At 41.0% G+C, this 26,466-nt stretch overlaps 1 protein-coding gene across 6 annotated transcripts in view; it reads left to right on the plus strand.

The window, feature by feature from the left end:
• Positions 1 to 12,543: 12,543 nt before the first annotated feature.
• RECQSIM (RECQ helicase SIM) overlaps positions 12,544 to 26,466 on the plus strand; it is a 53,453-nt gene continuing 39,530 nt past the window's right edge. For all 6 annotated transcript variants that reach the window (XR_015541248.1, XM_087376478.1, XM_087376483.1 and 3 more), the window contains exons 1-7: positions 12,544 to 12,737; positions 12,849 to 13,494; positions 13,589 to 13,808; positions 13,964 to 14,074; positions 14,512 to 14,704; positions 16,215 to 16,589; positions 16,779 to 16,896. Coding sequence is in view for 5 of the 6 variants with exons in the window: in XM_087376478.1 (XP_087232604.1) it covers positions 12,855 to 13,494; positions 13,589 to 13,808; positions 13,964 to 14,074; positions 14,512 to 14,704; positions 16,215 to 16,589; positions 16,779 to 16,896 (1,657 nt within the window). In the remaining variant the exon portion in view is untranslated. The remainder of the gene's footprint in view (positions 12,738 to 12,848; positions 13,495 to 13,588; positions 13,809 to 13,963; positions 14,075 to 14,511; positions 14,705 to 16,214; positions 16,590 to 16,778; positions 16,897 to 26,466) is intronic.

The following is a 26,466-nucleotide window of genomic DNA, read 5'->3' on the forward strand; positions in this document are numbered from 1 at the left end:
AAATTGCTTCATGATTCATGGATGATGAACTTGAGAGTAAATTCTCTGGTGTACTTGATGTTGTAAACATGTTTATATGAGTGCCCAATGATGTAGAATATAATAAGAAAGATGTCATTTTTGTATTTTTCTCTAGAGCTTGAACTTTCTTCTTTCTTCCCATGAAAAGTACCTGTTTAAAAAATTATGTCTTTATTAGTTGAGCATAAAATAGAACATAATTTCTTTTCTCTAAACACATGTTGAAAAAATAGCATAATAATTCTTATCCTTATAAAATTATGTGCACTTCAAGTGCGTTGCAAATCAAGTATAACACATCTTCCAAGAGAAGAAATACTTTAATTTATTTTCATACAAATCTACTATATGAATACAAAATGAATACAAGTCCACCACATGAATACAACAACAAGATATTGCTAGCTTCAAAGCAACATTCATCTCATCAAGGGGATGCATTGCTAGACTTGCATTACATCCAAAGCAACATTCAAAGGTAGACTGAGTATATTTTCTATGTTGCTAGCTTCAAAGCAACATTCATCTCATCAAGGGGCTGCATTGCTAGACTTGCATTACATCCAAATGTTGATAGGATACTATAGGTATCCATAAGTGCTATTCTCTCTATAGAATTCTCAGTCATCATCTTTTCGAAGGCATGTTTTTTAATACACTTTAATAGTGCACTATCAAGCATGTGGCGAGACTGTTCAAAATACCCAACTGCATCTTCCCAAAATTGTATAATCTCTGTAATTATCCATCCTAATGCATATATGTCTGATTGAGGGCTATACACACCTCTCCTAGAAAAACATTGAAGCTCAGGTGCAAACCACTTCTTTCGTGCATGCTCTTGCTCTTTCTTATGCTTCCTTTGTATAAATTGTTGGTCAGTCTCTAGAGGTGTGTTCTTCAAATCCTTAAAAGCTTTTCTAGTCTCTGAAGAAACTAGTGCCATCCCCAATCAATTATGCCAACTCTACACGCACCATTTGCTGTGAAATCTAATAGAATGTTACCAGGATGTAAGTCTGTATGAATCCATTGACCCTTATGTAACCTTGCTAATCCAACAATGAGTGCATGTATAATGTGGTGCACATTTGAACTAAAGTAGTTAATTTGCTCTATTTGCTCCCTTGTGCATACATCTTCCAATGTTCCTTGTGCCCTTGCCTTCGTTTCTTTGCCTCTTTTTAGGACTATGTCAACATAGCGTCTAAACCTGCCTTGCTCATATGGTAAAGTTCTCATGAAGTGCATCAAGCTACCACCGTTAAAATATGGTGTGATAGTCCACAAGGGCTCTTCTGGAGTTGCTGCAATAACACGAACAAGCACAGGATGCCAAATTTGCATTTGTCCCTCCTTCCTTGCCTCTTGTGTACAATCCCCTATGTCACCCTTATATTGCTTTCCAGCATAGCATATATGCTGTAATAATCTCGGAGCACCTGTGAGTTGTACTTTGTAGACAAATCCATATGTGCCAGAACCTATCTTTTCACCAACTTGGATCTCATTTGCAGTTATGTACATCATGGACACATTGCTTATATGACTTGCCCTGATCTGTAGCTTTTGAGAATCACTACCTTGCACTTCTCGCATTTTTCCATTCAAAATCCTTATACTTTCTTCTCCTTTTGCTACTTCCTCTACCCTTCCGAAAGCAATTGCTGACTTTTTCTCCCAACTTATAGCTAGTATGGTTTTCACATCTGACCTTATAACCTTTGTCTTATTTTTAGCCAGAAGGAATTCCATAAATGCATCTTTTCCTCATTAATATCATTTGCAAATGTTGGTTTCCTTGCGCATGCTTCATTAAACCGAGCCAAGACATTCCCAATGTCCCCCTCTACCCATAGCATAACATCAGTGTCCCATTTTGTGATCCCTACAAGGTGTTTCCTGTTAGGATCCAGTTCTACTTGACGCCTTGTATTCAAAACAACTTTGCTCTTTAGAGTATGCAATCTAGAAGTGCTTTCTATGGTCATCTCCATCTCCTTTGTACTCATGTTATTTATCTCTGCAAGAAGCTCATCTCGAAGGACCTGATTGACATACTTCCATTGTCCTTTAGATAACTCAAAATCAATAGCCTTACGCTTAGATCCTTCCATCCCTAAACCATATGTAGGATCAAAACAAAAGAGCATTCAAAAATAGTTCTAAATCTAAGAAATGAAACAACTTTATCATAGCCCAACATACATGAAATCGGTATCAACTTATTAAAAAAAGAAGGATCACATCACATCATGCATGCCAAACAATAATGCATATGCATATTCACAACATAAACTTTAAAAAAATAAATAAGCATATATTTCTGCAGGTTGTTAGCTAGAACTAAGGAACTTGGTCCTAGGTCATGGTGCCTCTTAGCCCCCTGCCAAGATCAGCTGGGAATTCAGCATGTGAATCCCTATGCCACATCATCAAAGGTCCTCTTCTTCACAGAAACTTCGACAAGCCATAACTTGCAATCCAAGAAGAATTTGTATGCGCTCCAAAAAAGAAAAGTGACCGTCTTTTTTAGCTCTACGCGTCTATCAAGTCAGAATCATTGTTAGCAATTAGACACTGCCATTGAAGCATATATGCTCATGGTAAGACCTTTGCAACAAATGGAAAAGCAAAGCATGAATGCACACATCGTTGTCATAAGCATGCCAAAAGCACAAGTGCATGAGATGACCATAGCACAACGCATGGCATCCACACATAAAGCATCAAGGCACATGGAAGAACAAAGCACCATTGCAAGAATCGGGACACAAGGAAGAAGATTGTAGAGTGAAGAACCAACAGATCAACTACATAGCATCGTCATCAAGCCATGAGCTAAAAGGTGACATCAATGGAATGTATTGAGAAACAAAAACCTTGCCAACCTTGCCTATATTTTGTAAATCAAGCCTAACCACCTGAGAGTAGCTATGAAAGCACCCAGGGGAGGTATTGACATGTAAGCCACACTTGACCACCTTAAGTAGCAATGCAAGCACTAAGGGGAGGTGATGGAATGTAACTCACATCTGACCACCTTGCAGTAGCCAAAGGATCATGGCACCAAGTAGTGTCCTTCCATGTCCTTGTTGAAGATAGAAGCATGAGGAGATATATCCCTATTATATGACTTGATGAGGGGTAGACATAGTGTTGGTGATGGGCCTACCATAGGCTTAAGTTAGCCAAATGTACGTTGGATATAAGGCCACTAGTCTTCTTGATTGCACAAGTCTTCTTTTGGTACTTAATTGTATAGATCTAGCCAAATTTTTAAATTGTATATATAATATGTTGGCGAAAGTTTCCAAATATATTTATTTATTTTATAAAACTTTGGCAAATTTTCATGGACTTTATTTATAATTTTATAATCTTAAAGGCTAAACCTAGCTCTTTTTTTAATTTTAGTTTCAAATTATGGCGAATATACTAAGCTTTTATTTTTATAAAAGCACATAAACTTTCACCAGCCATATAAAACTTTCGCTTTTTGTATGGTATTTGAAAGTATAAATTTTACAAAAAAAACAAAGGAAGAAAGAGAACACGATGCTTTGCAATCATTGAAAGAGCAAACCCAATGTAGCATTGGCCTAAAAGAAAAGCACATAAAAACAATTCAAATCAAATAGTCCTGCATATAAAGCAATACTTACAAAGCATGAAAGTAAATATGTTTCACAACTGTAACCTTTAAGTAATGGATAAAGTAGCATGTAGTGTATATGCAACTTGAAAGCTCAAACAACGAAGTTCGCACTTCTGCTAGTGCGGTGAAAGGGTTTATGTCATAGAGAAAAGAGGACAATGATGGTTCAAAGACAAAATAATCCAATTTATTTGAAATGTATTGCGAACTTCAACAGACAATCGAATGCGTAGCAATTCCAAGGAGTCTTCATAGAGTAGCCGATCTAAGCAACTTCCAGAAACTCCTACAGCCAGCCTCTTAAGCTTGGAAAGCTGCTCCAACGAGCTACTCTTCCTTCGGACGCTGAAGACTCTAGGAGCCTAGACTTAGTGGCTCCTTTGATAGTGCTCTATCTACGAGCAAAGGCAGACTCTATACCAAGGCAACAACTACAAATGGTGCCATCTACTGCACACGACCCACTGCCAGCAGAATCTCTGCATCCTCACTCTGTTTCTTGGGACGCATCGTATGTCTTTTAGTACCTTCAATCCGAAGGGGCTGTTTCTAACAAGTGCAAGCTGCGCTTGCATTGCCTCTACGATTTTGGGCGGCCATCTCTGTGGGACTTGAGAGGAACCCACCTGCACTGAGTCATGATCAGGGATTTGAGGCCAACTAGCGACACCTCACTGGTCTATCACAGAGCAAGCTTGGGTGATGGTTGCCATTTTCTCTCTGAAGCGGGCTTCTCTACCTAAAGCGACAATAGCCAACTAGCCAAAGCCGCGACACCTTCTGCCATACAAGCGATCTCCTGGCAATATAAGCTAGCTCCTTCTACAATAGAGCAGGCTGGTATAACGACCTACGCACCTCAACAAAACCTGCTCCAAGCTCTCGTGAGCTCCTTCTAGCAGCCCAAACGATCGGCCTGCATAGCCTTTTCCTGCTGCACCGGCCAAGTTAAGGTGCCTCCATTGCTCCAACAACCTTCAGCGCATACGACTAGTCGGCTCATAGCCTTCTGCAACATGTCGCAACCCTGCTGTTGTCTTCACGAACAAAAGCCTCCAAGGCCATCCGAACTCAAAGCTCACACAAGCAGCTCGACTCCTACGACAAGAGCTTCGCCTTCATAGACTACGCCTCCTGCATTAATGCACAGATGTGTAAGCTCGTGGATGACACGCAAGGCAACCCTGCTCAATGAGCAACTTTGCGATGCCAGCGAACGACACAGATGACATAGAAATTGAAACCTTATCCTCCTCCACAGTTCTCATTTTTTGACATGTGGCAGACTTAAACTAACCATCATTGAGTACTTAGAACTAGGGTGGTTAAGCTAGTGGAGTTAGGTTCACTTGCTTGGTTTATTTGAACCATGGTTGAGGCTTATGGTTAGGGGTAGGATTAGTTAAGTGCCACCTAAGCATATAGCCCTTGCCAAGAACATCTTGGAATTCAGCATGTGAATACCTATGCCACATCATCAAAGGTCCACTTCTTCACAGAAACTTCGACAAGCCATAACTTGCAATCCAAGAAGAATTTGTATGCGCTCCAAAAAGGAAAAGTGACCGTCTTTTTGAGCTCTACACGTCTATCAAGTCAGAATCATTGTTAGCAATTAGACACTGCCATTGAAGCATATATGCTCATGGTAAGACCTTTGCAACAAATGGAAAAGCAAAGCATGAATGCACACATCGTTGTCCTAAGCATGCCAAAAGCACAAGTGCATGAGATGACCATAGCACAACGCATGGCATCCACACATAAAGCATCAAGGCACATGGAAGAACAAAGCACCATTGCAAGAATCGGGACACAAGGAAGAAGATTGTAGAGTGAAGAACCAGCAGGTCAACTACATAGCATCCTCATCAAGCCATGAGCTAAAAGGTGACATCAATGGAATGTATTGAGAAACATAAACCTTGCCAACCTTGCCTATATTTTGTAAATCAAGCCTGACCACCTGAGAGTAGCTATGAAAGCACCCAGGGGAGGTATTGACATGTAAGCCACACCTGACCACGTTGAGTAGCAATGCAGGCACTAAGGGGAGGTGATGGAATGTAACTCACATCTGACCACCTTGCAGTAGCCAAAGGATCATGGCACCAAGTAGTGTCCTTCCATGTCCTTGTTGAAGATAGAAGCATGAGGAGATATATCCCTATTATATGACTTGATGAGGGGTAGACATAGTGTTGGTGATGGGCCTACCATAGGCTTAAGTTAGCCAAATGTACGTTGGATATAAGGCAACTAGTCTTCTTAATTGCACGTCTTCTTTTGGTGCTTAATTGTATAGATCTAGCCAAATTTTTAAATTGTATATATAATATGTTGGCGAAAGTTTCCAAATATATTTATTTATTATATAAAACTTTGGTGAATTTTCATGGACTTTATTTATAATTTTATAATCTTAAAGGCTAAACCTAGCTCTTTTTTAAAATTTAGTTTCAAATTGTGGCGAATATACTAAGCTTTTATTTTTATAAAAGCATATAAACTTTCACCAGCCATATAAAACTTTCGCTTATTAACGAAACTAACGTGGAAAAATTATAAACAATTTATATGGAGAGTTTTACTTAGTCTATGATTCAAATTTAATTATTGAAGTTTGTATGGTATTTGAAAGGATAAATTTTACAAAAAAAACAAAGGAAGAAAGAGAACACGATGCTTTGCAATCATTGAAAGAGCAAACCCAATGTAGCATTGGCCTAAAAGAAAAGCACATAAAAACAATTCAAATCAAATAGTCCTACATATAAAGCAATACTTACAAAGCATGAAAGTAAATATGTTTCTCAACTGTAACCTCTAAAGAAGAAGTATAGAGTATCACTCCCAAATATTGATATATACTAGGAAACAATCCTACAATATATGAGACTAATTCAATCACTCAATTGGCTATGACTTCCCTTGTGTCTCTTTGATGATGCTCCATGTGACATGAATTGGACTCTCACTAACATTCTGCCTAGCCTCCTCAAGGACTCCAACCATTTCATATAGGGCTATAAGAATGGTTGTTCTTCCTATCTCATCATCTGGCAAGGAGATAGACTATGGCTTCCACTCTTAAGTTGATACTCTACCATCAAGATTGCCACCTACTCCTCTGAAATCAACTGCAAAAAGACAAAATTTGAGACTAAAACCCATATAAATGTCTTCTTACAAAAAACTATTTTGAATTAACAAACTTGTAATTGTGAATTCAGGTATATAAAAAATTTGAAAGCAACTCCTCCATGAATGAGCATAATTGACATCCATTGGCCGACATAATGACCCCATTGTCTATGGCTTCAAGTAGTGCACTTACATAGTGCTACATGTTCAAGTTAGGAACCGACATGATGGTTGCAAAAGAATATTATAGCCTCCATGTGGCATAATTGATATGATGATAGTATCAATATTGTGTAGTTTAGGAGTTTGTAGGGACATGGCAACTGTTAAATATAAAGGTAGGTGGTGATGTTCTGTTTGAGGGATTGGGAGTATTAAGGCCTTATTATTAGGCACAGCCTGAAAGATAGTTGGTGTATCAATCGTGGTTTGACCTTGGTTTGACCTAGAACACACAATTAATGTGAAGGAGGAAGGGTCATTAAGTATAAAGATGAAGCAAAACCCCTTGTTATTATCCCACCACCCCAATGAAAGACAGGTGATGTGCTCACATCTTGAGTTATGTGGGTGGTATCCAAGCCCAAAAAATACCATCACCCTATGCCATCCCCCATTACTTGTTCTAGCTATATCTTCCAATATTAAAATAATCCCTCACCACGATATGCCACCCTCCTAACTGACCATTTTAGCCTCCATTTATCATCCCAAAGGCCAAAACATTCCTAAAATCCTCTCACTAGCAACTAGCATTCATGAAGGTCTTTTGGGACAAACCTTCTCCAATTTTTCTTAAATTTTATTGACTATTCTTGGCCATTCTACATGTTTCATTAATGCCCAATGGCAAAAATGCACTCATGCACAGATCTTCCAAACCAAAATCTACTAGAGACAACCAAAAACTTTCCCAATATATCGAAATCAAAACTACCGTGTGCCAAAATTTGACCTTGATCCCCATCTTACGCTCAACCTTGAAAGCTAAAGGTTTGAATGACTTGTAATCTCAAAGAATGAATAAAATAGCCCTTTTGACATGTGCATCTTCTAAGTTAATCCTCAAAGTACATGTGCATGGATAAGAAAGGGAAAGGGCTACTTAGTATGACAAAATAGATTCTGTGACTCTCAAATGTGCCCTCTTAGTCTATTCTGTTAGTGTTGCAAGGGTATTGTTAATATTGGAGTGTCAAAAAAGCTCACAAAAAATTGGGGAATGGCCAAAAAGCTTGCGATCAAATGCTCGCAAGAAAATCACATCCACCAATTATCACCCACTAACTCCTTAACTCTCTCAATAATATTCTTTTAAGCTTCTTTCAACTCAAATTCAAAACTCAAGTCTAAGAGTGCCTTCTATCCTCCATCCCTCATGTTCAATAAATGTTTCCAACATGCAAGTCCCTTGTTGGGTTATCTTAGTTCAAAGTGCCAAATGGTTTCTACTCCCCCAACCCTATGCTTAAACCCTCTTGAAGAGATTTGACCTCCTTTATACCCTAGCCTCCCTAGCCATTTTGTAAATGATAGGACTTACTTCAATGCTCCCTAGATTGCTAGCCAAATTAGAACCCTTGAACTTAATTGGTAACTAAGGGCACAACTTATCTTACCACTCAACACACCTCTATTTACCAATATCCTATACTAGGCATGCTCCAAAAATCGCTTACTATATCTGTACCCACATCCAATTGCTCTGACACATATTTGGAAGCAATATATCTACCAAAGGGTTTGCTATTACCATCATATCAACGACTTCCATAAAAGGAACTATTTGAAGGAGCTATTTCCATCCTCCTCCTCTCCATAAAAATAACTATTTGAAGGCCCACATACTTGCCACATACATAGTTTCAACACAAGGGATTTTGCATTCCAACTTTAGTATTGACGGAAAAAATCACCTATCAACTCCTAAGCATGAGAAAGCTTGCTACTACAAAGCATGCAAGAGTGCAATAACCTGGGAGGACGGGAGAAAGCTGAAGGAAAAACATGGTGAGAAGAAGAAACAAGGGAGAATGGAAAAACATGAGCCACACATCCCATGCCATGGCAAAATACAAGAAAGATAACTCTTTGTGTCTTCATTGTTCATTGCATAACCAAGTACATAGTCTTAAATAACACATCACCATCTATGCAAAGAGCATGGCATCACCACCTATGCAAAGAGCATGGCATCACCGCCCTAAATCAACTCCTAAAACCATGCTCAATCACACACCTCATCATTTCACGTATCTTTGCTACAACCATCATTTTTGCCTTTTATTAAATTTTATGCTTTGGGTTGTTTGACCAACATCAAGGCCCTACCTTGCAAGTTGCCATTCCAAATACTTATGTTTACTTCATCCATAAATAAACCATTTTTGTGTTGCTTACTAGCACAAACACACAAACAAGGATCGAGAGGACTACTTGAAAATGCAACCATAAAGAAGACTCCTAGGATATCATTGAAGAAGGTGTTCCAAGCAGTTTGCAAAGGGCAAGCACACATGGAGGGTAGTTTAATTTATTTTATTTTGTTTGAATTGTCTTTGGAATTACTTTTAAGTGTGTCTTTTTGCTTTTCAATGCTCAAAAATTTTACACATGGAAGATGCAAACATTCACATTAGAAGCACAATATAATTTTATGTAGAGGGTGTGGTGGGGAAATCGGAGAGCAAGCATGGATGATAACATAGTTACTAAAAGTGTGCTTCTTTGATGCCACTTATGAAAGTGCATAGTCTTGAATTCTTGCATACTCTTGAAATCTAAATTGCTAATGTTAAGTGAGTAGAGACGTAGAGTTATGATTGAAAGTTAAGTTAAAAAGAGTAAAAATCCCTTCAATTGGAAACACATATTTAATTGTAATTTGAAGGAGTTGTTGTAATTATTGAAGAAGCAAATAAGATTTGCATATAATAAAATTAAGAGTACAATCTAAATCAACGTATAAATGTCTTGCTCATTCTTGTGGACCCTATTGAACTTATGTGCACATATTACCCTTTCATCACAACTATAAAATATTTTTACGATGCTCATTATGATGGCTTACAATTTTGTTTTTTTGAATGCAATAGTCTGTGTTTGTTGGCAATGGCAATCCTATTAAGCATGGTGTTTGTACTCATTATGATTTGATAGCAATTACATGCGAAACTTTTTGTGTGCATATATTATCATTATCCCACATTTCCTTATTGTGTTTACGATGGTGCATGCCAACAACTGCAAGCACAATGCGTAAAAGCGACGAATGCAAAGGAAAGTCTATTTCCCATTGATCTACACAATGACCATAACAACAATGATGTCCTCTCCCAAGCTTCTTTTACGCCCTCTATAGCATTGGTCCTAGTAGACCTTGTGCTTTACAAACCAAAATACACTTTCGGTCCTACACGTTAGGCAATTGTCCAAGTTCATATGTTAGTGCTTTGCTTTCAAAGCCAAAATGCTAGCACATATGGCACATGCAAAGCAAAGGATGCCTCCGATGCCACATGCATGATGGGGGATTTAACCAATAGTGATTGTTGTGAGACAATTCCTTGAATTGCACCACATACCTGTGTCCTTCAATTAAAGGACGTTCTACAAATGTACAGCTTTTTTAGGATAGAAGGTCTTGCTTTTCTTCAAAAAGTACACGGAGAGGGTGGCATATCCTTGGTGTCACTATGATTGGGTGCAACCACAAGCGTGATCAAGACCGATCCTTTTGATAGTTTGATTTGTTTCTACCTAGATAAAGCCATAAGTGTGTATGTGCAATGGGTAGCCTCTCAGCTTTATTCGGGCAAATATTTTTTCATGTCCATGATGGATACAATCGCGTTTATCATCATAAAGGTGGACGAGAATGAGCAGCATCCAACCAAATTATAGTTGTTCCTAGGCAAGGAAATGCACTTGTACAAAAAATAAAACCACCCTCAACAACAAACATACAAGGCCATGCCCAAGAGTAGGTGCTATCCTATGTTCCAAAAACTCAACTCCGAGCAACAAATCATTGTCAAGGACATCATGCTAAAAAAACTCATCTCCCTAGAGTTTCGCATGCACCTGTTTTTGTCATGGACTGTAGGGATAGAGAAAACTTTTACATTGTTGCTTTTAGTGCAAGCATTGTTGTGTTTTTGCTTGCACAAGCAAACTTTGGACACCTGATTGCTGAGAGCTTTACGATTGGCATATACTCGAAAAGCAACACACAACATTGATTGAACAACAAGATACCCAGCTCTCCATTTGCCCCTCCTTACTTCAAACTACACAAGCCTTTCAACAGCAGATAAGCTCCAATTGCTATCCACACAATATAAGCACTTGGAATTGATTGTACTTGCCGAGGTCTCCCTCATAGGTCAAAACACGTTTATTGTTGCGTACATGGGCATATGCCAGATAAAGCACAACCACCTAGAGCCATTTGGAGGAATTGATGTTCTTCTAGTGGTGACCTGTTGTTCATTAACCTTCTCAACAAGATTCATGTGGGAGAACTTCACTTGAAGACCTCTACACAATCAACGACATGTACATTTCCCCAAAGATAAGCACAATAACGATGATTTCAACATGTTGCATGGTGCTCCTACATGTGCTGAAAGCTAATGACACACAAGGCACATCGCTTGTAGCAAAACAGTGGCCATACCAAGTGACTCAAAAGACACTGATGGTTTGTACCTTGAGCTGCAACTAAGACCTAGGATGATTGTTGAAATTTGTTCAGGCAACCTAAATATCAATGATGGACTTGTCGATGGTGCATATGGGATCTTTAGAGACTCGTACACTTTAGGTTGAGTTCCATGACAAGAACACATGAGCACACATGCAAAGAAATAACAAAATTCTTTATAGAGACGATACAACTTCACATGGACTCCCATTCTTCGAATTGCATGTGAGTTCCAAACTGGGAAAAACCATCGTAACATTGTTTATCGAAAACAATTCTCAATCCAGCTAGTTGTAGCTCAAACAATTCACTGATCATAAGGCCTCTCCATGGATTCCGTGGCTTTCTATCCCTCAACCATCAAATATCATGGATGAGTATACACCGCCCTCTTGTGGGTGCGTGACCCCTTCGCTCATTATCTCCTCGCAAAGATTGAGCTAAGGCACATCAAGGTAGAATCATTGGTATTGCAAGAAATGACACATCTTAAATCTCATCGCACATGGCTCCTCAATCATGCAAACTTTGAAGAGAACACAACAAACTGACATTGCAAGCAGCATTCAACACAAGGTCGTTTCACTCACCTGTTGAGGACTTACTAAGCAACAAAAGCATCCTTAGCACAACAGTCCCTTGTCTCCAAGAAATCCACACAAGGACATCAAGAGAAGTATCCTTGCCAGGGGCCCAATGCATCACAACAAGTGAAGGGGTAGGTATTGCCACGTGCTACAACAAAAGCTTAGACTCGTGCAAAAAATTAAATCATGCGAGCAAGGTTGTGAATGCTTGCTCATCGTTTTCGACTACCCCAGCTGTCATGGGTTTGCAAGAATTAATGTCTACAAATCTCCAAGGACAAGAACAACAATTTTGCATCAAACTCTAACGACTCTAATGTAAGGAGACTTCAACATAGACTACAGTATGGCAACCACTAAGATGCTGCAGCTCCACTAATTCATGCCAAGAACATAAAGCTGGGCAACTTATTACAGTGCCGAGTTCAAACCACATAAAAAGAACAAACTTCGTATATTAATCTATACCAACCACATCGACTAACTGTGATTTTTCGGAAACTGTCAATGTTTGTTTGGATTATGCAAACAAACTTTTGGTGGGCATATTGAAAACCAGTTGCAATTACCGTGCAAGATTGTTTTCTGCTTCATGTGATCGGTGGAGGGTGATATCCTATCGGTGAGCTCTGGTAGTCTGATCGTGTTGCTTTGCATCATTTCATACTTCTGACGAACTTATTCACTAAGCAGCTTAAACAAACTAACTATCCGTAACTGGAATAAAATGCAGGGTTTAATGGATCCCCCGCATGCTGAAATTCATCAGTCGTCGGCAAGCATGTCAAAAAATAGTATGCGAGTATCGCTTCTTGATATGGGATTTGATAAGTCTGCAGTTGGGGAGGCTTTAGAAGTAGAAGGAGTTGATTCTCTAGCTGATGCTGTGGAATTTCTGCTGGCTGGAGGTTCTGCTCCGCACTTTCAACGTGAAAGCGTCATGCAGCACGATGAAAAGGAACGTTGCAATGCACATAAGCTTGGAGACTTGGAGCTGCTTCCAGATGTCTCACACGAGCATGATGTCACTCATGTGGGGTCTGAAAAGGAGGGAATACAGTCACATGACTCAGTTGGGGTCGCCACACTAGAGCTCCTAAAAAAGCAACGACGGTATTCCCCCCAAATTTTAACCCCTCTTGTTCACTCCCAGCGTGTCTGCCCAGCTGACACCATGCGTGGAATGCCATCTCACACTAGTGATACAGAAGAAAAAGTCACTTCTATCCTCGAGGAGTTAACTTTTAATCCAGAAATTAAAGCTAAAGAAGCTTTAAGCAGGCATTTTGGTCATAAAAGTCTGAAAAGTTTCCAGCTGGAGGCCTTAGAAGCTTGGGCGACTCATCAAGACTGTCTGGTTCTTGCAGCCACAGGTTCAGGTATGGAGGTGGCAAACGCTTGTTAGCATTTAGGTTGGGGTAGTAACGTTGTTGGAAGATTTGAGTGTTTGAATGTTGTTTCCTTGAATTGCAGGAAAGTCACTTTGCTTTCAACTGCCAGCTGTATTGACGGGAAAGGTAGTGGTGGTTATCTCACCACTTATCAGCCTCATGCATGATCAATGCTTACAGCTTTCGAAGAGAGGAATTTCGGCTTGCTTTCTTGGCTCTGGGCAGCAGGATAAAAGTGTCGAAGAGAAGGCCATGTCTGGCATGTACAGTATTGTTTATGTGTGCCCAGAGACTTTGCCACGGTAGCTTTTGTTCTGTTGTCCTTAGTATAACTTAATAAACGATTAGGACTTTATAGCAAGCTCAACTTTCTGAGATCTACATGCTTACAAGTACTGGCTCATCAGTGGCCCTATTCTGCCTTGCTGCTATCAAATTGATCCTTGTTTTGGCGCAGACTTATTTACTCCTTGAAGCATTTAGCATGCAGCCGTGGAATCACACTTTTTGCCATTGATGAGGCCCATTGTATCTCAAAGTGGGGACATGATTTTCGTCCTGGCTACAGGTTGACATACCTCAATCCAGCTTATGTTTTTGTTCGACCTACTTAGCATTGCTGCTTTTCTTGATTGAATTACTCTTGCCAGTTACTCCGAGATTTAAGAGATAGGCAATAAGTGTTACTCTCTCCTCTTATTAATGAGAAAAATGATAGAAATTCCACATGTTGGGGTGCCCTGCTTGAGTGCAATAGTACACAGATTTCTCCTACAAATCTGACCGACAGAAGACTAATACTTGCAAGAAAACACATTTTATAGGTGTAGCTTTTGTGCTGTTATGGTTGGACTTTTAAAAATTAAAGTAACATCTGTATGGTTTTCAAGAATGGAGACTGTCTCCATTTTTCTTTTTAGGAACGATTCTCCTTGCCAATTGTGAATGTTTAGTCTTTAAGAGTTTTGTGGTTTTTGGACTTAGCGTTGGCTTCTTTTGCTTCAGGCGTCTATCAATTTTGAGGGAAACATTCAACGTTCAGGCATTGCCAGGTTTGAAACATGATATTCCAATTATGGCTCTGACGGCTACTGCAACAAATCCTGTTCAAATAGATATTCTGAACTCTTTAAATATAGACAGTAGCTCTGCCAAGATTGTGCGCACAACTCTTTTCAGGCCAAATCTTAAATTTTCTGTAAGTGGTTTCAGCCTTGTATTCAGGAAATTGTGTACATAGTTTATTAGCCTCCAAAAACTTGTATATTTTGCTGTGTCTACCCCTGTGTTCATAGGACCTGGACATTTTGGTTAAAGGATTGGCCTTGTCCAGCTTTGCTTCATTATGGCTGCATGTGCTTTCGACCTCTGGTCAGTGCCAGATTATGCTGATGGGAATACATAATTAGAAAGGACTTCTATTCAGTATGAAAGAAGCTCCAATAGCAGAGCTGATGGAAGAAGTACATCATGCATTGAAGCCGAACACCCTAAGAGGGTAAATACATGCTCATCCAAGAGAGCTTGAAAAAATCCAAGCTTGGGGCTGAAAGTACCACTGTAGAGGACTCCAAGAAGAATGGGGAGCCACTCAACTCTAAAACTGTCTCCCTGGCCTGGCTTTTGACTCACGGTTTACATTAGATCTTTAGGTGTGCATTAGATACCTCTAATTCACTAAATACCTCTAATGCAATAGTGCTTTAGATCTTTAGGTGTGCATTGGATACTTCTAATTCCCCTACTAGGGATTTTTTCTCATGATGTAAGTTAGACTTGGTCTTGTAGGCCTTTTTGGCCTCCTGCATACATCAATATATCTTTCCTCTTTCTCCTCTTCCTCTTTCTCCTCTCCCCCCTCCCGCTTCCTCTTTTGGATCGCCTCCATATTTGCCTTCTACTTTCGTGGAAAGGTTTGACATCAAGAGAAAAACAAACTCATCATCCTGGTTGATATTGAATACATAAATGCAATTATCTCATGGGTTGTGATGCTGCAAGCATGAGTACAATTGTGTTTTGTAGTTTACATAAGTGGGATGAGGCTGAGGCTTTGTTATGTCGAGAGTTTCTAGGATACCTTGTGTAACATTGAATAGGATGCAGCAGGATTTCTCCATGCAAAGGGGATATGAGGTTGCAGTGGGTCCTAAGCTTCCTGAAAGGGATATCCTGCAGGATTGGAAAAACGCTCACATGATCAAGTGGAGGAGCAGGCTGGCTCCACATATGGGAAGAGAGAATTATTGGGTGTCTCTTTGAGGAAATCTTGGGACTTCTTATGGGCTGTTCTTGAACTCTTGAGATGGAGGCATGGGAAAATCTAAGAGAGTCTCTCTGTTTCAGCTTCCCATTCTAAAACATCACAACACAGAACGGGTGTACAGATCAAAGGGATTAAGTGCTCTCCTCCATAACGTTGATCATTTGTGATTCACTTTTGATATGCCATCCCTACAGCTCCTTTTCTTACTCAAATTATGCACTTCATCCACTTGGTTCCTTGCACATTGAGGCTCATTGTAAACGCTTTGGGCACTTTTTAGAGTATACGTCTTATACCCTTTTTTCCTCGATGACTTCCTGCTGATATGATTTTGATATCATGGAAACCTTATTGTAGGGGTTGTTTTGGTTAGTATACAGGTGCTATTGGAATAATCTCGGTAAAAGTTGTGCAGAAATACAGCTTAAACTCTTGAAAACAGGTACATCACAGCAAAACAACCAGGCCTTCGTCTTATAAGGAAGATTTCCAAGGATTAATCAGCTTTTATACACAAGATTCTGGAAGGGAAAGGCAAGAGGAGTCTCTTTCGAGCATGGGTGTAAAAATCCTTGATAATAACGACATATACCATGGCAAAGGAAAGCAAGAACAACAAAAAGAGGATCGAGAAAGTGTCTCCTGTTTGCTTGATGAGATGGAAAATGCAGGTGCTGGTGAACATATTGAAACTTCTGACTGTTCAGATGATAACGATGAACAACAGGAGAGGCTCCTAAAGGTGGAAGATCTGGAAGATGAAGATGAAAGAGAGTGTTTTGAAGATGAAAGAGAATGTTTTAAAGGGGATTTCATGGTAAAACAAGGTGCCATATATTCTTTCAATCAAATGTGATCAATTCAATTTTAACGTAGCTAGGCCAAAGTAACATTTTAATGTTGGCAATGCTCTTCTTGTCATTGATTTAATGTACTACTTATTTTTTTATTTCTCTTCCAAAAAATTGATGCGAAAATAGTAATAGCTAGGTTGGTTTCTCTGTAGATGGAAGACACGTACAATGTAAATCAGAAGGATGCCCAAAAGGACCCTCAATCAAAGATCAAGGATTTGGAATACGACAATGAAGATGAAGCAGAGCGTCTAGGAGGAGATATTGATGGTAAATGAGTGTCACGGCTACCTTTTTTATTACTTAGTTATCGTAAGCTAACACTCTCTCAAAGACTTGCATTTGTTTAATGATACAAGCTGCGTAGCTTTGTTGCTATCTTGTCTCTGATATGCTCATATGCAAACATGACTATCCTGCACTGTTGATTACAATGAAACATTCAAATTATGCGTATGGCTTGGGATCTAAAATAGTGTCTTTGCTTTTTCAGGGAGGAATTTTTTTCCTTCAAAGTAAAACGATTGTAAAATCGTGTGGATCATGCCATTTATTTGGTGGAGGGAACTAGACCTATCAAGAAGGCTCCCTACAGGTTATCAAAAGCAGAAAAAGAAGAGGTTGCCACTCAGATTCAGGAGTTGATGGATAAGGGCTTCAACTCCTATGTCTTATTGGTGAAAAAGATGATACTTTCAGATTATGCATTGACTATAGGGAGCTCCATAAAATGACTAATAAAAACAGATTCCCAGTCCCTAGGGTGGATGACTTCTTGGATGAACTGAAGCGATCTAATACTCCTCTAAGATAGACCTCAGGTCAGGGTACCACAAAATAAGAATTAAGGAGGGTGATGAATGTAAAGCTGCTTCAGGACAGAAAGAGGACATTATGAGTTCAAAGTGATGCCTTTTGGGCTCACTAATACCCCTGTTACCTTCCAATATTCCGACCAGTCCGGCCCTTTCTGGACAACCGACCTGCTCTTAAGCCTATTTAAGGCCCTTGGGCCTGGTGCCTATTGGCTCAAGCTTGCCCCCCCCCTCTGCTTCCTTTTGGACCTGCTGCAGGAGTACCTACCCACAGTAGTCTGCTGCTCTGACCCCACCGATACAGATTGGCCCACCTCTGCTTCCTTTTGAACCTGCTGCAACAGTACCCAACTGCCCACAGCAGCCGATTGCTCTGACCCGACCAATGCGAATTGGCCTGTTCAATTAGTCAGCCCTGCAGCTGTACGGTCGACTGTATAGTCAGCTCATGCTGACTTATTATGCTCTAGCCACCTGTACCTTTTGCAGTTGCCACCAATCCTTCCACGTAGATATGTCTCCTGCTCATGACTGTCTCGGACGGCTGTCATGTGTGCGACACGTCATCATGACAAGAGAGATCACTAATCCGTGATTAGTAGACATTGAAAACATTATTATATATTATACGCCAATGGTGTAACAAGCATTTGTATTTATGATGGACACCGACCGATTTGTTATGGCGGTAGATCATTTGAGTAGATAGGACTAGTCCAGCTGGAGCCACTGCTTGAGACGGCATCGAATTTGGACATGTGATACTTATTCTATTAATAAAAATGTGCACACACGTGTATAGGTCCTAGGGGCAATAGGAAGGGAAGGGTGCATTAAGGTGCATTGAATGGTAGATGCATGGATCGTAGGCTAAAGGTAGGTGTAAATGGGAAGATGGAACTTGAGTGATCTCAAAGGACATTAATGAAAGGGTATCACCCTTTCATTGTGAATCTCACGTAGCATTTTTCATTCACATTGCATTCATCCGCCATCTCTCTCCCACCTTGCATGTAGGTCGAAATAGAACCAAGTACTCTCATGAGGGCGCTCTTCCCCATTGGAGGGTCAATTGGCATTCAAATTCTGCATGCATTGCACACATTTTCATTCTTGAGAAGGCTGTTTCTTCACATTTGGTATCAGAGCTGTGACAATCCACGACCGGGACAGAAGAGTGCGGGACGGAGGTATGGACAGCAAGCGCGAGCGTACGAGAAGGCTGCGTGGAAAAGAGTCGTAGAAGACTGCACGCAAGGCGCAGGCCAAGAGAGCGGCAGGAAGGCCACGCACGAAGAGCTGCGGGTGGGAAGCAAGAGGCCTGCGTGGACGCGAAAGGGCACGGGAGCCTGCAGATCTGTGTAAGAAACAGAGCCCTGACAGGGACCTGTGCGAAAATTCTGTCCGCGAAACATACCTCTGCAAGGACCCCGTGCGAAACAGGGCTGTACATTTGCTGCAGTCTTGGAAGCCACAATTCCTCAACTTTGGAAGCCATGAGGTAAGAACTTTCTCTAATTTTTGTGGTCTTTGGACGGGGAACGGGGTGAGTCCCCCCTGTGCGAATAGACCCTTACAACCCTTAAACCGTGAGGAAAAGAGAACCCCCCGGTTCTCCCCAATGGAAAGTCGGATTGGAACAAGATTTTAAGGGGGTGATCCACCCATCAAGTACCCCCTATAATGGTATCTAGAGCACCATTCCGCTCAAAACAAGTAGTGCAAACGGAGTATACCAGTTTACAAGTAGCCCAAACGGAGTATACCAGTTAACATAATAAAAACAAGGAAGAAAGGCTAAAAGAGAAGGAAGAAGAGGTCAAATGAAGTAGTTTTTCGACACAAGCGAAGCGCCAACTCGACAACACTTGACTTTTGCTGTAAAATAAACCCCTTTTCTGAAATTACAGCAAGCCATTTTCTCTCGTATTACTAAAAGGAAAGAATGGAAGGAGGAGGAATATTTAATAATGAACTTGTCCTTTTTCCTCCACTGCCAGAAGGACATAGGGAGAGAACACCATCACCTCCTCCTGAAGAGGATAATGTAGATGAGAGTTACACACATATTGAGTATGATAACCCACGTATAGAATTACCTTCATCTCTCCTTCAAGAAGCTCTTGATAGGGAGTTTTCCTTCATAAATGAAGGGAGAAACGAGTTAATCCAAGAGCAAGGCGCTGAGTTTACGCCTTCAACTCAAAATCCTATACACTTGGATTATAATCCAAGTGCAAGAGGGAGAGAGGAGTCTTCTATTGATAGGCTGGTTTCTCAGCTTAGCCATATGATTGAACAGTCCATTATGACAAAATTAGGGACTAAGAGAGTGCTGAATTTTGGAAATGACGATTTAAGTACCCCCTCAAAGAGAGCTAAATTCCAACCCTGAGAGAGAATAGAGTTCCCAAAGTATGATGGAGTAAGAGAGGCAGATAAAATCCTCAATTGGATTCGCCATTTTGAGCTATATTTTGCTCATCAAGATAAGACCGACCATGAGAAGCTTGCTCTCAGCACACTGCATCTACAAAAGGATGCTTTAATGTGGTGGTCCTTATCACAAACGGGAAAAGAGCCTATTCTTCAATGGTCCAAATTTGTAGAGCAACTTAAGGCCACTTTCATGTCTCCGAGGCATGAAGAAGAATTGACTTCCGCTGGGAAAGGTTGAGGCAATTCGAAAATGAGAGTAACGCTGAATTTACAGCTAGGTTCTGGTAACTCTCTTTAGAGTTACCTGAGAAGAGTGAGGATGATAAAAGGAAGAAGTATTTAGCAGCCCTAATCCCGAAAGCGAGGTATGAGGTTGAAATGTTCAAGCCAACCACCTTGAAAGACCTTACTAAATTGGCTGAGATTGCTGAGAGGAAATTGAATCCTCGTAAACCCTTCAACAAAGGAAATGAGAAAGCCATTGAACAACCAATCACGTCCTGGATGGATACCATTTCCTTCCACGACTGATGATGAGAAGAAAAAGCTAATTAAGGAGGGTAAATGTTTCGGATGTAAGAAACATAAGCCAGGGCATCCATGGCATAAATGTCCTACTCTATTAGCCAAAATTACGAAAACCAATTCTGTAAAAGGGAAAGGCAAAGCATCCAAGCAGGAGGGTGAGGCTTCTACCTCCTCATCCCAAGACTCTACGGTGAACATAGAATCAAGAGTAAATGCTATCCATTCAGCCAACATTGGTGTATGGATGTGTGAACTGAATAGAGAGTAGACATTTTCATTGTGGAGTATAGACGCAGAAAAATCCATGTAGAGCCTTTGATAGGATGAATAAGGCTGAAATAGAAGAGTTGGAAAAAGAAATTGAAGGTCTATAGTTTCTATAGACTAAGTAGTTCTCCATCGCAAAATCATCTATAGCCAAAGTCTATCTAGTTCAATAACACATTTGGGTGAGAGAATCGTTTTAATACCGATCGGTTTGTTGAGAATATGTTTCAGCTTATTGAGCAGGTTACTATAAAGAGATTTCAGCGGCTTAGTATTCAGAAGAGAATTCTGAGTATGAAGAGATATTGAAGAAGCAATGCAGTGGTACTTCTACATTTTGAATATTCAGCATCAAGAGGAATTAGAACTTGAAGATGGAATTTAAGTTTTGATTCAGAAGAGATCGTGTACTGCCAAGAGAAGAATATTTGCAAATTATGAAGAGGAGATGCAAATGTAGAAGTAAAAGAGAAGCGTACGCAAGAGAAAGAGATAAGAGAGGATCCAGAAGAGGACTTCTGCGCATTCAAGCAGGAGGGAGTGTCATGACAAGAGAGATCACTAATCCGTGATTAGTAGACATTGAAAACATTATTATATATTATACGCCAATGGTGTAACAAGTATTTGTATTTATGATGGACACCGACCGATTTGTTATGGTGGTGGATCATCTGAGTAGATAGGACTAGTCGAGCTGGAGCCACTGCTTCAGACGGCCTCGAATTTGGACATGTGATACTTTATTCTATTAATAAAAATGTGCACACACGTGTCTAGGTCCTAGGGCAATAGGAAGGGAAGGGTGCATTAAGGTATAAATGGGAAGATGGAACTTGAGTGATCTCAAGGGACATTAATGAAAGGGTATCACCCTTTCATTGTGAATCTCACGTAGCATTTTTCATTCACATTGCATTCATCCGCCATCTCTCTCCCACCTTGCATATAGGTCAAAATAGAACCAAGTACTCTCACGAGGGCGCTCTTCCCCATTGGAGGGCCAATTGGCATTTTTTGCATGCATTGCACACATTTGCATTCTTGAGAAGGCTATTCCTTCACACACGTGGCGGCACCTGTGATTCTGGGCAGGCTTGACTATTGTGATGTGTCGCGATTCGCAATAGATGTTGAGTGCGACTTTCTGTCGACTGCAGCTGCTCCGCACTGGCGGCTGGTTGTCCGTGTCATGGGCGGCTTGATTTGTTGAATCCCGTGCATTTGTGTTGCGTACCCCTTGGTTGACGGCTAGGTTGGCCTACCTTTCAAGGTGCTTAGCCCATGGGGTGTGTTGGATATAGGGCTATCCCCCTTGGTTGTATCCCCTTCTGGCTTGGATTATTCAAAGGGTATTGGGCTCTTGTATACGCCGCATGACACGTGTGCAATGGGAGGTTATCCCATAAATCAACGTGTAATGGATGGGGCCTTGTATATATGGCCTAATTTGAAGGCCTCTTGTATCCCTGGTCGACCCTTTGGGGGTGCAAGGAGGCATGTCTATGGGGCGGTGTGGGATCCGCACTTGGCGTAGTTTTGGACACACGGCAGCTTCTACATTCTTACAGGAATGGAGGGCATGAGAGTCTGCGGTGTGTGCATCAGGTTTGGATGCTACATGGGGGATTTAGGTGGAGGGAGATCCACAAGACAAGCTATGTAAGCTGCCACATGGGCTGCTGTTAGGTAATGGAGTCAATTTGAGTGACTTTTAGTGTGTTTTAGAGCAGTACTATACTACTTTATATCCTAGAGTGCCATGTGTCACTATGGGACTTATCCCATATACATTTGACACTTAGAGTGTGTGTGCCTATCCTATAAAGGCATTGTACTTTCATTGTCATTTTAATCAAGCCTCATGCCTTTCTTGATCATGTAAGTACTTTGCTTAGTTGTATATTTCTTTCTCGCATTATTTCATTTCCATTATGCTTTCCTAGGCTTGCTTTTCCTTTCCATTCCATTCCATGTCTTGCATCTTCGTATGGTATCAGAGCTAGACTATCTTCCAAGAGGTTGAGGTAAGAGATTGAGGACATTGAAGCCTCTCTCCCTCATTCCCCTTGGAGGAATGGCTTCTCCAATTCCATCTAGAGCTCTCTTCTCCACGCCATGATCTGCCACCTCTCTTCTCCTTCCTTCAGCTACGTTGTGACCTGCGGACGATGTGACGCTTCTATCCGGATCTAGAAGCAAAATCACGGCTTTGTGTCTTCAGCAAAGTTGTAGAGGACTTCGAGTACTAAAATTTCGTTTTTACATCATTGCAATCTGAGTTTTCTGTGAAAAGTTACAGCCCTTGCAAGAAGTCACGAAATTTGTTTATGCGCGCGAATTTTGTTTTGGAGCTCAATGATTTGACAGCCCAAGCATGATGCAGCCAGCTCAACGTGGAGCTGTCCATCCTCTTCATCGTTGACCTTTGCTCCAGCCCGCCATTTTCTCCTTCTGCGTGACATTCTCTTGGAGCTGCTGCTCCCAAGTTGGTGCCCGTATTCTGTCCGCTATTTCTTCCTGTCCTACATCTCCATTGTGGCCGCCATTTTTTTTTCCTTTTGCCCGCCATTTCTCCCATTTCTTCCTCAGCCTTCCATTTCTCCCTCAGCTCGCTTGTGCCCTTCATTCTATCCATCACTCTTCTCTCTCCTAGCTGCTAGCTTTATGGATTCGCTTTCCACCAACTGTGAAAAATCAAACTTTTCGAGAATGCAAATGTGTGCAATACATGCAGAATTTGAATGCCGATTGGCTCTCCAATGGGAAAGAGCGCCCTCATGGGAGTACTTGTTTCTATTTTCGACCTACATGCAAGGTGTGTGTGAGATGGCGGATGAGTGTAATGTGAATGAAGAATGAAAGGGTGATACCCTTTCATTAATGTCCCTTGAGATCACTCAAGTTCCATCTTCCCATTTACATCTACCCTTAGCCTATGACCCATGCATCTACCATTCAATGCACCTTAATGCACCCTTCCCTTCCTATTGCCCCTAGGACCTAGACACACGTGTGCACATTTTTATTAATAGAATAAGTATCACATGTCCAAATTCGATGCCGTCTGAAGCAGTGGCTCTAGCTCGACTAGTCCTATCTACTCGGATGATCCACCGCCATAACAAATTGGTCGGTGTCCATCATAAATACATATACATGTTACACCATTGGCGTATAATATATAATATATACTCCGTCTGAAGCAGTGGCTCTAGCTCGACTAGTCCTATCTACTCGGATGATCCACCGCCATAACAAATTGGTCGGTGTCCATCATAAATACATATACATGTTACACCATTGGCGTATAATATATAATAATGTTTTTATGTCTACTAATCATAGATTAGTGATTTCTCTTGTCATGACACCAACTCTCTCCTTGTGGACAAATTCAAGGGGGACGGATTTTCCACATGGTAAACAAAAGTGCAATTCCTTCTCATGAAGGAGAATGTTTGGGATGCCATCGAAGATGATGAAGCACTTGTGTTTGAGGCATCAACGGAGCTTCAAACACGAAAGATTTGAAAGCAACACAATTCGAGAGCCATCGCAATCATCGGGCTTTGCCTAGATGATTCATTGATTCTTCACATCGACTTCAAGGAGATTTGGGCACGCCTCGAGAATATATTTGGTAACAAGATCACCAACTCCAAGGTATTTCTGAAAATGCAATTTTATAAGCTGAAAATGGAAGAGTCTGATACTTTGAGTGCGCATATAGCGAAAATTGAATCTTTAGTTCAACAACTCTCCAATTTGAAGTGTTGCCCGAATGACGAGGACAGAATGGCTGTCCTGATGACAAGTATGGAAGGGATTTCTCGCTTTGAGAATGCCCTTGAAGTACTTCGCATTGCATCGACTACATTCAAAGATATGGTGTCTCTTTTGCTTAAATAGGATTGCCGCAACAAAGAATCTCCATCCTATTCAGCGGATACTACACAAGCACTTGCCTCCACCAGCAAATGGAGACCTAGGCCATTGACTCCACCAGCACGAGGAAGACATTCAAGCCATTCAAGTGCACTTACTGCAATACGGTCATATGGAGGACAAGTGTTACCAGAAGCTTGCTCAACAACAATCGAAGGATCATGCCAGTTGGGTGGCATCCGCCACTAGTGATGATGCAGACGAAGATAACCCGTCGACACAGGATCATGCTCTTACAGTCTGTCTCCCGCATCTAGAGGATGATTGAGATCATGATTTTGCTTTCTAAAGCATAATATATTTGGGTACTCTGCCCTGGGGGCGTTTCCTAAAAATGAATGCAATAAATCATGTGTGTTGAGTCAATAAAGGTCCTCTACCTTGGATAGTCCTCCTAAAATGATGTATTTCTTTTATATTTTTGGTGTGTGGCTCCATGTTCCTCATTAGTCTTTGGAGCCAGGTGGGGATCTATTGTGGGAGCTATGTGTTTTTGGCTTTGATAGGTCTATTTGTTGGTGCATTGGTCTTCTAGACTTCTGAGTTGATCATGCATCCATGCATGATGAGCCTCTAAGCCATGCTAGATGTGATTTCTATGTTATGCTCACTAGCCTCTGAGCCATGCTCACTTGCCTCTGAGATTGTGTGGGAGCCATGTCTAGTTGTAGACCGGCATGCACAGTTTTGATGACCATCATTGTCATGTTCTGTTCTTGGTTCCATTCCAGTAGTCCCTCACCTTTCCTCCATGGGAGGGTGTTAGGAAATGGAGTCAATTTGAGTGACTTTTAGTGTGTTCTAGAGTAGTACTATACTACTTTATATCCTAGAGTGCCATGTGTCACTATGGGACTTATCCCATATACATTTGACACTTAGAGTGTGTGTGCCTATCCTATAAAGGCATTGTACTTTCATTGTCATTTTAATCAAGCCTCATGCCTTTCTTGATCATGTAAGTACTTTGCTTAGTTGTATATTTCTTTCTCGCATTATTTCATTTCCGTTATGCTTTCCTAGTCTTGCTTTTCCTTTCCATTCCATCCCATGTCTTGCATCTTCAGCTGCTACATAGTCCACTGTTAGAGGTGGGTAGGGCAAACCTGTGAGCAGTATACGGACTGTACAAGAGCAGGTATGGATGGTACAACAGCATTTACGGAGGCCAGAACAAGACGATGGTCCAGCAGCAGGTACAAGCAGTATGGTGGGCCATGGCATTTGCCGGTCTTCCTGGAGTGTGTAGATCTATTACAAAGATGTGGACATGGTAGCTGTTGTGAAGGACTACACAGGTGCTGCTATAGGCCCTGGAATAAGGGCAATTATTGCAGGGCCAGAAAAGGCCAGGAGGCTGCATCAGCATGTGGCCTGTTATAGGCCAGGAGAGCCTGCTGGTCAGCAGTATTACAGGCTATCAGTCAGCAGTGCTGAACTGGGCGGATGCAGGTGGGGCCATGTGCCATGCCCTAGGTCAGGTGGCCCAAAGCTGAACAAATCGGTAGGTCAGCCACTGCAGGAGGGGTACTAGAATTGGCACATGAAGTATGACCACATGAGATAGTTGGTACCATCAAGCTTGCCCTGCAAATGACAAAGCCTCAAGGCTGTTATTGCAATGAACGGGCTTCTAAAAAGCTGACACAAAATCTGCAAAAATCAACCCAAAAATGACAGCAAAAGCTATGCAAATGTGAATGCCCAACGAAGTGCTCAAACATTGAGCAAAATGCAAAAGGCTGTCATTTTGCTTTTTGCTGTCGTTTTTGGGTTGAAGCTATGCAATGTATTACTGCAACAATCTGCAAATGTCAATGCATCAAAAGCATGAAGCTGTACT

This window comes from Dipteris shenzhenensis, chromosome 1, assembly GCF_047967505.1.
Source record: "Dipteris shenzhenensis isolate YYH24624 ecotype China chromosome 1, Dip_SZ_1.0, whole genome shotgun sequence".
NCBI lineage: Eukaryota > Viridiplantae > Streptophyta > Polypodiopsida > Gleicheniales > Dipteridaceae > Dipteris > Dipteris shenzhenensis.